We start from the raw sequence: 12,123 nt of genomic DNA on the forward strand, positions 1-12,123 counted from the left end.
CATAGTTCCTGGAATTTCTAAAAAGAAAAATAATCAAATTTCTCTCTCACCTGCATGAACTTACTACTCTTCAGTATCTTAAGTAAAAGATTAAAATAGTAAAACTCCACTGACCTTTTCCTTAACGTTGATTCACAAACCTTGACCACTCTGATAACCTCTTTAACAGTACGTCGGAAATCATGCATTCTTGCTGCCACTAGAAGAGCTAGAGAATGAGCAGAGAAAGTCAGTGACAAAGGTATTTAAGCAAAGCAAAGAAAAAGAAAGAAGAAAACACTGAGCCATACAAGTGTACTCTATCTCTGTTCTCAACTTCAGTTAAAGAACAGCAAATGCTAAAGTTCAGCTGTATACTTGAATTCAGGTGATTACGTTGAATTGTACAAACTTTGCTTCCCATTCAATAAAATTAAGCTGGCAAAATGTGTTCCGTAAAATTCTATGCTTTAGTTGGGTTTGGCAGCCAAAGTGAGCTACTCAAATACAACACAAGAATATAGAATTGTTCCACACATAAAAGAATGTATTTTTTTTTCAGTAGCAATCTGGTCTTCATCAATAAATTGCTCTCCTAGAACCTTTACCAGAAGCCAAAAATAAGATATAGATTCCATCTAGGTAGTTGTCAGTACCAGTAAAAGATTATTTCCTATTATTACTATTTGTATTTTGGTAGTACCCAACGGCTCATGGAATCGGGACTCCATGGTATTAAATGATATACCAATGCAGAGGAAGACATGGTCCCAGTCCTAAAAAGTTTACACTCTGATTTGAAACACGACACAAAACTAAGTGTCACAGACAGTAAAAGAGAGGGTGAGGGTACCAAGAAGACTGTGTGGTCACATGGGTTATCTGTGTGTTCTGCATTATTGCCAAAAAAACTTTTCTTTTACATATGTACACACTTAAAATTTGCAAATAATGCAAAGTGTTCAGATAACCTATGCAACCTAAGTTGCTGGGTTTTTTGTAAGTATTAGAGCAGGGGTCGACAACCTTTCAGAAGTGGTGTGCCAAGTCTTCATTTAGTCATTCTAATTTAAGGTTTCGTGTGCCAGTAATACATTTGAACGTTTTTAGAAAGTCTCTTTCTATAAGTCTATAATATATAACTAAACTTTTCTTGTATGTAAAGTAAATAAGGTTTTTAAAATGTTTAAGAAGCTTCATTTAAAACTAAATTAAAATGCAAAGCCTCCGGGACTGGAGGCCAGGACCCGGGCAGTGTGAGTGCCACTGAAAATCAGCTCGCATGCTGCTTTTGGCATGCGTGCCATAGGTTGCCTACCCCTATATTAGAGCATAAATGGGTTTCTTGCAAAGAAGTGTGAAGAAGGAAAAGGTAGCATTCTTATGGATTAGTTCAGGGAGGGCACTTCATGCATGTGGGGCAGCATAAAAAAAATGCATGTAGATATTTGTGGAAAAGAGGAGAAAAGGGAGGTCAAAGTTAGTATCACTGGCAAGTTAGAGGGGACTGGGACTATGCAATGGGGAATAAAGGTAATTAAGAAAGCAGGGGCAGGTTAATGAATGGTTTCAAAGGTGAGGACAAAAAGCTTGAATTTGCAGAGTCAGTAGAGGGATTTCAAATGAGAAGAAGGAGTGACATGGGCAGAGCAACAGGCAAGGAAGACGATCTTAGCAACTGTATTTTGCAGATATACCTCTACCCCGATATAACACTGTCCTCGGAAGTCAAAAAATCTTATCGTGTTATAGGTGAAACCGCATATCGAACTTGCTTTGATCCTCCAGAGCGCGCAGCCCTGCCCTCCCGGAGTGCTGCTTTACCACGTTATATCCGAATTCGTGTTATATCAAGTCGCGTTATATTGGGGTAGAGGTGTATTAGAGTGAGTGATATGGATACCAGAGAGAAGGGTAGAGTAAACAAACTACAAGAACATGAGGGCCTGGAACAAAAGTCTTAGCACCATGGACAGAAATAAAAGGTTGAATTTTGGAAATGCTTTGGATGAAGAAGTTGCTGGATTTGAACATGGCTCTGCACGTTTAGAGTATAAGAGCAAAGGGTATCTAATAACATCTCAGCTAAGAGAAAAAAAGTCACCATCTGATGGCTAAACCCAAAACAGAGCCTTTTTATATAGCAAATCAGATTGGCACTTTATGTGCTAAACAATTTACACCAGATTTTAGATACCTGCTCCACAGAGCCCCGATGGTCGGCGTCCTGTGTGCATCCAGTCTCTTTTCATCCTCTGTAATAATCTTAGAGCTGTCATTGATACCTTCTGGTTCTTATCTCCAAATTCTAGCATGTGCGCAAAACGAGGAATATATAAACATGGATCTGCAACACAATAAAATACAATTATTTCTAAACATGACTTAACTTTTGAAACGTGCACCTTGAACAAGTGTACCACAGACATCATTCCATAGTTGATTTGCTATGTTTCTCAGTAACAAAAAACTCTTAAAATACTCTTTTTGGGGGGGGTGGGGGGGGAGACTGGATCATTTGACCTGGTTATTCTTTAGAACCACCTTTTTAATCTCTGTACCAATTAGCAGCTAAAACTCTAATCCTTTTTTCTTTACAGTTAAACATTTTTAAAGTATCACCATAGTGTATTCCACATATACAGTACTTTTAGGCCACAGTTCTGCAATGACTTGTGTATGTGCCTAACTTTATGCATATGATGAACATTAATGGGTGACTCCACACATGCGTTAACTCAAGCATCTGCAAACGTATTTGCAGGATTGGGGGGATAATTTAGATCCAAACTTTTTAACATTCACCGGTATAGCAACATATATACTAACTTATGTGCGTCTGTACCTGACTATAAATTACTCTTTGAAACACAATTAATCTGTTTAAAAATAAACTATTACTACCAAAAGTCTACACATATCTCCAAATTTAACCAGCTGCAGTTCCTTAATCAAAATTCCATATTCACAGATTCATACTCCAGCAATACAAAAAGCTGTTTATCAGGCACACTGGAGCAGATCTTCAGCTGGTTTAAATGTCATTGACTTCAATGGAGCTAAGATAATTTACACCAAATGAGTATCTGCCCCTCTATGTATAAGATAATTTCAAATTTTGGTGTTATCAGCTATAGACTAATAGAACAGCAAAAAGCTCTCTGTATGGGTGGTTGCTTTACCTAAACCAACTTCTAGTTTATCAAATAGAATCTTTTAAAAGCTATGCTTTATACTTGTTTACTCTCTTTTTCCGGGGTATCAATTTCTCATTTCCTGGAAGCCTCTTATCACTTGACCCAAAATCTATGGGGTATGGTAAATTGTTAACTATTACACTCAACTCAATTTCCTTAGCGGATTCCCCATTTGGACACTTTAACTGATAAAGATGGTATTTCTGCTGAAAACATTAATCTTACAGATTTAATTAGTCTTACAGATTTGCAATTAATCAAACCAGTTACATTTTACTACTAAGTTCAAACAATGGATATCCTGTTGCCATTTCCAATTACCAGGATTGTACTACACACCAACAGACTCGCAGCCTTTCCATTTAAAAGACTGCATATTTTACTTTAAAGCAAAAACTTCCAGACATAAGTATTTCTCCCAAAGAATTTTAAAATTACAAAATGGAATCAACTAGTAAACATGATTATAACTAAAACAATAGAAATATTAACTCCCTAAAGGCAATTAGTAAGGAAACAGAATCATTCCCACTGTTCTCCAATCATCATCCAAATCACATCTAACATCAGGGATGCCTATTTAACTTAATGTATTTTAAACTGTCTATCACCAAAAAGTAACTGGCCTGTCTGAAAGAATACACCAGGGAAATCTACCTTCAAATCCTTCAGTTAAAAAAAAAACACCACCAGCACTATAAAGTTCTTTCAAAACTATGGTCTCATTTTTAAAAAAAACGCCATATTTAACAAAAAACTGTTTAACTCATAATTCAACAAAACATAATGACCCTTTAAAGTTAAAACTCATTTCTCTAGCTTTTTACATTTTCCAATTTCCATTTTACATTATTCCAAAACACCAAAGACGTTACGGTAATGAGCTGACAATTTCAAAATCTTCTCAAGTTCACTTGGCAGGGTTCATACAAAAGGGCTCAACTTCAATGGATGCTGAAGCCACTCAGCACCTCAGAAAATCAAGGCCTCAAATGAGAGGAGGAATTTATTATTACTTTAAATTTTTCAAAGCATTTTTTCACTATAATTTCTATGAACTGACAAACATTTGCATTGTAGCTTTTCAGGAAATTCTGCTGGCATTCATGCCCACAGATCATTTGACAGAAACTAGTTTGTGCTACACATTATTAATTTACATCTTTAAACTAGCAAAACAATCGGAGTCTTGAAAAGTAGTAAATGCAAATGACTTAAACAAAACTAAAAACTGAAAAGAAGCTCTCCACCAACTGGCAGACTGTAAATGGCTGCAATGCAATATTAAGAGTATAAGAATTAAACGTAGGTCTAGGATGAATGTAAAACCAACTTCTTAATTGGATGCAAACAAGCCGACATTTTTTAAAAAGTTAAGTTAAAAGTAGAATACTGCGGTTCTTTCACTCATTCTAAATAAATGCATTGATACTGCAGACTGCTCCAGGCCGGCAGAACTCTGCTCCCATACAGAGCCCTATTGACTTCAGGGAAATTCCATGCATTTGCAGGGGCCATTCTGAGCCGAACAGCTTGCAGGATCAGGGCGAAAGCTAGTAGTTATGTTTATTTATTCTACTACTCAATGTGCACTCAGAAAGAACTTCATACTCTTCAGAAAGTTTCCCGTATCCTTCCTTCCTATCCTACCTTTGTCATGACACCTCTGCTTTCAATAGTACCCATCAAAATAGATAACAGAAATGTCAGGGTGAAAAACGAAGTGGCCACAAAATTTCAAAATCATCATTACGAGCAAGAAAGCAAGAATCGCTGGATCATACAAAAACAGAGAGGGCATAAATGTGTGGTGTGTGAACAGTTACTGTAATACAGTGTGCTTCTGGAGGTTAATAACAGGCCTTGTTCAGAAATGACTGCTGCTCTATCACCCCCCACTCCACCCCCCAAAAAAACCCCACAGAAAATATGGCAAAACTATAATCCAGCGAAGCACTAGAAATCAAACTCAGAGGTGATGGTAATAGTGGTGCAAGTTACACACCGGTAAACAGAGACTCCTCAGGAGCAGGAGTGTAATACCCCAGGTGCAGAAGGATGATGGGTGGGGGTGTAGCTGGGGAAACAACCAACAGATTTGGCGTTTAAGATAAAGCCCCACAGTTGCCTTTCCTGCTCCAACCCCACCCTTACACTGTCTGGCTGTGTGCAGGATACTCCAGCTTCCACGCACCCGGAATGTAGCCCAAGTGTCTGCTGCAGTGCTGACTTGCATTCTGAATATCCCTCACTGCTTTTACCACCGGGGCAACTTCATGTTTTGTCTGTGCTCTTGTTGCTCCGAAAAGTTCAAACCCTGGAGGGAGAAAGGGCCTGACAGCAAGCAGCTTTGCGCGCAAGGCGGCTGCAGAAAGCCTTGGGGCGCCCTCGCTCGGTCCGGCTGGGAACGACTGGCTGCACAGAAACAGGATCTCAGACTCAGACCCAGCCCCCTCCCGTCTTCCCAACCATTTCCATAATCATGGCTTCTGACTCCGCGGAGCAGCCTGCCGTGCAAACTTTCCCAGCTCGGTGCGGGCGGAAGGACGCCTGGTGAGGGCAGCAGGTACAGTGACTCCGACTTTTTGGGTGGTCTGGGGCAGGCTGGGTCTCTGTAGAGCTCCCCCGCTGCTGGGCAGCAGCCGAGTCCCAAACTGCAGTGGTGCTGTGCCTCTGCGTGGCACTTCTGCCTTGCCTGCTAGGGCTCCCTCTCTGCAACATGTCAGACTTGCTCGGCTGCGGCAAGTAATGCCCGGGATCGGGAAGAAAACAAAAGCCTCGCCGGCTCTATGTGCGCGGGCTTGGCGGGAGAAGGGAGGCTTTCAGGAAGAAAAGTCGCTCCGATCGCCAGCTCTGCCCCCATCTGTTTACTGCCTTCCTGATTCACCTTGGCTCAGCATCAGAGCCCGAGTCAAGCCAAGCCGAGAGCTGCTCTCGGCAGGGGGAGACGCTGCAGCTGGGGGCTCTCCCGGGGAAGTTGAAGGCAGGCTGCGGATCGCCCGTGGGGCTGGGTTTACTTTTGCAGAGGGCTGGAGGGAAGTTGGCGGGGTAGGTCCCCACTGCACCGGGGGTGGGGGGTTGCTCGAGTAAGGCTCCCCCCGCCTCTGGGGGTGAATTTGGGGCATCGGTACATTTGGGCTCCATTGCAGCCTTTCCTGGGCGGTGGAGTTTGGCTCCCTGTAATTTTCCCAAGCGGCTGGGGGGGGGGGGTGGCGGGGGAGGAGGGCGAGCTGGTGGGTAGGAGGGAGCGGAGAAGAATGACATATTGTCTGGGAAGGGAGGGAGCCCGGCCTCCCCGGGGCCCGGGCCCCGGCGCTCCCCATTGGAGCAGGCGGGCGTGACGCGCGGGGCCGCGGCTGGCTATTTGAGGCAGGAGGCGGAGGGAAGCCGACACACACACACGGTGGGGGCAGCGCACACGCGTGAGGACACGGGCGCCCGGCCCCGCTGCTGGCTGAAGCCGCCGGGCTGCAGAACCACAACCGCGCAGGGAGGCGGCCCCAAGGGCAGCGCCCGCTGATCGCCGGGGAGACGGGCCGAGCGGCCCTGGCCTTTCAGCTGCGCGGGACGCGGACCCTCACCCCGGCCCCGTGGGCATCTGCTCAGAGCAGGACTGAATCTGGGAAAGTTTTGTTCCGCAGGCAGCGCGGCGGGATTTACAGCAGCCGCCCCCTCCCGTGCGGAGGAATTACACGGTGGGGACTGGACACCGCGGGCAGGGGTTTTTCGGCCCTTGTTTAAATACTGGGGCTGGGAACTTGCTGGTCTCTCTGCAGATGTTTAACCCTTGCCCGGAAGAAGGATCCGAGTCGCCTTTCAAAGAGGATCCAATGGTTGGCAGCAGCTCAGCGCGGGCTGGGCTTTAACTCTTGGAGGCTTTCTGGATTGACTCTGCTGCTCCTCCTTTTGGGGAAACTCTTTGCCTGTATCCCTCCTGGGGTCTTCCTTTGCAACCCTGCCTGTGGTCTTGAGGCTGGGATCTTCAAGCAAAGGTGAGCACTGGCACTCATGCACTACTGCATCATTCTGCTCCCCAGAAAAGGTGCTGGGGGCTTTTGAGCAAAAGCTGCAGTTTAAAATTTTAAGTATCCAGGTAGTGGGACTTGACTTTAGAATAGCTGTCCTCTTGCTCATGCCACTGCCCCATGGCTGCCTCAATGGCAGGATCATGAAGTGTTTGACTTTCTTTCTTCTGCTTCCAGAGACCTTAAAGAAGTCTAAAAAGAGTGTGAGGTCAAACGGCAAGGGGCCAGCATGCTATGAGATAGTGCCCCTGTCCCTGAAGAAGAAGATGGCTGCAGAGCTTTACCCTGCCAGCGCTAACACCAATATTGCAAACAGTAATAACGCTGCTGCTGCCACTGTCGCTGCTGCTGCCAATAGCAAGAAAAACGCCCTTCAGCTTCAGCAGAGTGCCCAGCCGCCGCCACCACCACAACTGCAAAACCTGAACAACAACAATTTGGAGAGCTCCAACTGGCAGTCCTTCCACCCCACCCTGCGGGAGAGGTAAGAGCCAGCCCGGCCAGAGTGCACAGAATTTGGGCAGCCCTTGCCCCCCACCACCCAGAGAACTACAGGGCAGGAGCCAGTCCCATGGCCATCCCCCTTCTGTGGCAAAAGCAGGAAACGTGGGCTGTTTAGCAATGAGCAGCCCTGCCAACCCAGATTGGGTGGGAGGAGAAAGTACAGCTCCCTAAGCCAAAAGACAGCGAGTTGTGGCAGTCACAGGCCCCCTGCAGCCTAAAAGGAGTTTAAGTATTGTATCTGCATATTGGCCACATTCTGCCCTCAACTCACTTGTGCAACCACCGACTCCACAGTGAAAGAAAGTATCCCACTTTACAAGCTGTAGCAAAGGGATGGAGTAGACACGTACTGAAACCAGGACTCGATTTATGTACCGTAGCATTAGGTTGCATTGTGGTATCAGGTGATAAACTTGGCAAATCTAATTTGGTTTCTCCTTTCCTGTTACTTTCAGGAACGCATTGATGTTCAATAACGAACTTATGGCTGATGTACATTTTATCGTAGGCCCCCTGGGGGCATCAAAGAAAGTTCCTGCCCATAAGGTTTGTGCAGTTGATTTTTTTTTTTTTCCTTCTTCCCTCTTCTGCTAGGGTCCTGGAGTTACACTTGTCTAATTATGATATTTTGTCTGATCTCCAAAGTAAAGAAATAACTTTATATATCTTAATTATAATGGGACAGTTTAAGGGATTTCTGTTTGAATTGAAGCTTTTAAGTTTTCCCCAGTATCTCTTCTGTCAGCTAGTATGTTTAATTACCACAGATACATACTAAAGACATACATGTTTTTTTTTTTTAACAGTATGTTTTGGCAGTTGGTAGCTCTGTCTTCTATGCTATGTTTTATGGTGATCTTGCAGAGGTCAGATCTGAAATCCATATACCAGATGTGGAACCTGCAGCCTTTCTAATCTTATTAAAGTAAGTGGTCATTACAAGTCTACACATCCTGTGGTGAGACTAAAAGTGGTTTATAAACATCTTTAAAATCTTTTAAATGGCACCTAGGAACATGCAGCTATTACGCTTTATTAAATGTGCTGACAAATGTTGAATGATGTCAAATTGCTACTTGTCAGTTATGACAATGGTAGCTTAATCTCTCACGGTTTATGTCGCTTTTAAAAGTACTTGTTTTTTATTCTGTTTAGGTATATGTATAGTGATGAAATTGACCTGGAAGCTGACACAGTGCTTGCTACTCTGTATGCTGCCAAGAAATATATCGTCCCAGCCTTAGCAAAGGCTTGCGTCAATTTTCTGGAGACTAGTTTAGAGGCTAAAAATGCTTGTGTTCTGCTGTCTCAGAGCAGACTCTTTGAGGAGCCAGAATTGACGCAGCGCTGCTGGGAGGTAATTGATGCTCAAGCAGAAATGGCATTGAAGTCAGAAGGCTTCTGTGAAATTGATCAACAAACACTAGAGATCATTGTAACCAGGGAAGCACTAAACACTAAGGAGGTGGTAGTTTTTGAGGCTGTTCTTAATTGGGCAGAGGCTGAATGCAAAAGACAAGGCCTACCAATTACACCAAGGAACAAGAGGAATGTATTAGGAAAAGCTTTATATTTGGTGCGGATTCCAACTATGACTTTGGAGGAGTTTGCCAATGGAGCTGCTCAATCTGACATCCTTACCCTTGAGGAAACGCATAATATATTCTTATGGTATACAGCTGCAAATAAACCCAAGCTAGAATTTCCACTGACAAAAAGAAAAGGACTTGTACCTCAAAGATGCCATCGATTTCAATCCTCCGCATATCGTAGTAACCAATGGAGGTACAGAGGTCGCTGTGACAGTATCCAATTTGCTGTAGATAAAAGGATATTCATAGCCGGACTAGGCTTGTATGGATCAAGCTGTGGTAAAGCTGAATACAGCGTCAAAATTGAACTTAAGCGTCTAGGAATTGTTCTTGCTCAAAATCTGACAAAGTTTACCTCTGATGGATCCAGTAATACTTTCTCTGTGTGGTTTGAACACCCTGTGCAGGTTGAGCAAGACACATTTTACAACGTAAGTGCCATTCTTGATGGCAATGAACTTAGTTATTTTGGGCAAGAGGGAATGACTGAAGTACAATGTGGAAAAGTAACATTCCAATTCCAGTGCTCCTCAGACAGTACCAATGGAACTGGAGTACAAGGAGGACAAATACCTGAACTCATTTTCTATGCATGATGCATTTCACTTTGATTGTATTCCAGTACTGCTATTCACACTAAAGGATGTTTTGATTACTACAAACCTCTACAGCAGTGTGGAATGTTACACTACTTACTTATCTACTACATCAGGCTATCAAAATAAGTGAAGGAATGCTCTTGAATTTAATCTTATTTTATTTATTCATAAGATATTTGACTTAATTAAAACTGCAACATGCAGAAAAATGTTAAATTCTGCACGTAATGTGCATTTATTTTGTATATAGATAACTAACTTGCAGACTGCAGCTGACGCAAGCAGGATGTTCTAAACTAGAGCAGTTTATGAATCTGTGAAATATAAAACATTTTTACTTGCCCTAAAACCTGTGTACTTGATCATTGCTGATTTTATGGCTAGTGACCATGTTAATATCTCTGTAGTACAGTTTAGTGGTGGGATTCCTATGAAAATGATAAACCGAACATTCAGATTACTGTGTGTGTCTATAAAAGGCATAACTATCAGCACAAATATAGAGATAGCTTTGCAAGGTAACTAAAGCTCTCCACAAACAGGCAGACTATACAGTTTCTTCCCTCCTCTGAGGTAATGTATAAGGAAGCACCGTTTTCTTAAACTTCCGTGACAAAGCAGAAAGGTTTGAGCGACTGTAAAGCTGATTTAAAAACATATCCTAAGCTTTTATTTGAAACCTTACAAGCTTTCATTCAGATTAAGTTCTCTACAGCTACTGCATTTGCTCTTTGTGGAGTTAGGGAAGCTTTAGATTAAACTGACATCTGTCCCATTTTCAAGTAAGTTGCAACAGACTGGCCTAATGTCTTGGCCCTTGTCTACACATAGTTAAAAACAGATTTGTTAAATTGGTACAGAAACTGTGTGTGGACTAGGATAATTAGAAACCAATGTATGAAGTAAGAACTTTGACTCAGTTTTATATAGATTTGGTAAAAGTTACAGTACTAAGCCACATTTAAATGCAGCTTAAATTTGTAGGGTTTTTATATATCTATTTAAAAAAAAAAACACTCTACAAAAACCCACTGAAGGAGCAAAGAACTGAAATATATCAATAATTAAACTGCCCAAATTCAGGCGCTAGCTTGAGAGAGAGATATAGTCTGGTAAAAATAATCTTAAGTAGTACATTTAAAATTCCTGATGATGAGGGAGGAAGCCATCTAAACAGGCTGCACACCCAGAGCACCCTCTGCTTTTTTTATACAGCTAACGGGTGAAATAATCTCTCAAATGTACTTCATCACTTATTTACACCTGCTGAGCAAATTCGAGGATACAAACTACAAAAATGACTGAAGTAGCTTTTTCTAGCATTAGAGATTAGGCAGTTGAAAATATTTACTGTGTACTATAAGCAGTACCCTTTTCTCATCCTTTTAGCAGTGACCTTGGAAAAAGTACACAACAGGGATTAGAGTTTTTTTTTTTTCCTGGTGTAAAAAGTACCAGTAACATTTAGTTTAAAAGCTTGCTTGTTTTCCAGACAAGTATTTACTGGCTGCTGTAAGACAATTCAATTCAAATACAAACTAGAATACAGGACTTCCTGTTCTGTCTTTAGAAACTGCAGTGAAAATTCTGAGGGTGCTGGATTTCCACTGCAAAAATCGGAGGGAGAATATTCTTTTCATCAAGTATTAAGATATGCAGAGTGAACTGGCCCTGTGACTTGGCTGATAGCTGTGTATTGTCACATGATACCTGGACTCCATGATCACTGAACTCAATAATTGGACAGGTGATGCTTAGTTTCTAGGGAGAGCAATGTTCTCAAGTGCTTCTCAATGGCTAGCTGTAAGTAGCCTGTTCATTGATGACAAAAAATCTCTGTCAGTCAGTCAATGCAGAGTAAAAGCTATTAAGAGTTTGAAGAAATACAGGAGAAATACTAGACTAAAGAGGCGGGTAACAGTCACGTGATGCCCTTATGAACCAATCCCTTTAACTGCAGTTAGTAAGGTTTTCTGTGGCTCTCAGTCTGCCAGGCTTGAAAAAGTACTGAAATGCATACACCGCTGTCTGGAGCTGCTACTACTAAAAGCAGATCTTAATATATGTTAGATTAAAAACTGTTTTCATACAACATAACCTGTGCTTATTTCAACCGCCACTTTTTAAAAACATAATAGTTTAAGCAAACTGATTACTAACATTCTCTCAAAATAAAGCTCCTCATTTTCCATAAATCCTCTTGTATTTCAAGTGCTGACAGCAGCAG

General features: G+C 42.3%; 2 protein-coding genes across 7 annotated transcripts in view; one reads left to right on the forward strand and one right to left on the reverse strand.

Moving 5' to 3' along the window:
• Positions 1–12,123, reverse strand: part of BRF1 (BRF1 RNA polymerase III transcription initiation factor subunit) — a 231,097-nt gene that overhangs the window by 126,335 nt on the left and 92,639 nt on the right. For all 4 annotated transcript variants that reach the window (XR_010600800.1, XR_010600799.1, XM_005285854.4 and 1 more), the window contains 2 exons: positions 2,177–2,326; positions 115–208 (listed from right to left, as the gene is read on the reverse strand). Coding sequence is in view for 2 of the 4 variants with exons in the window: in XM_005285854.4 (XP_005285911.1) it covers positions 115–208; positions 2,177–2,326 (244 nt within the window). In the remaining 2 variants the exon portion in view is untranslated. The remainder of the gene's footprint in view (positions 1–114; positions 209–2,176; positions 2,327–12,123) is intronic.
• On the forward strand, positions 5,430–11,988 carry BTBD6 (BTB domain containing 6). Of its 3 annotated transcripts, XM_065593754.1 has the most exons (6): positions 5,430–5,742; positions 6,953–7,168; positions 7,379–7,685; positions 8,161–8,251; positions 8,512–8,630; positions 8,861–11,988. In XM_065593754.1, the coding sequence occupies exons 3-6, from the start codon at positions 7,468–7,470 to the stop codon at positions 9,891–9,893; spliced, it is 1,461 nt and encodes a 486-aa protein (XP_065449826.1). In that variant the 5' UTR covers positions 5,430–5,742; positions 6,953–7,168; positions 7,379–7,467; the 3' UTR covers positions 9,894–11,988. The 3 variants fall into 3 exon arrangements, with proteins under 3 accessions (XP_065449826.1, XP_023960934.1, XP_065449825.1); XM_024105166.3 differs by lacking the exon at positions 6,953–7,168 and having other exon boundaries at positions 5,605–5,742; XM_065593753.1 differs by lacking the exon at positions 5,430–5,742 and having other exon boundaries at positions 6,566–7,685.

The sequence above is a fragment of the Chrysemys picta genome, chromosome 4, assembly GCF_011386835.1.
Source record: "Chrysemys picta bellii isolate R12L10 chromosome 4, ASM1138683v2, whole genome shotgun sequence".
NCBI classification, from domain to species: domain Eukaryota; kingdom Metazoa; phylum Chordata; order Testudines; family Emydidae; genus Chrysemys; species Chrysemys picta.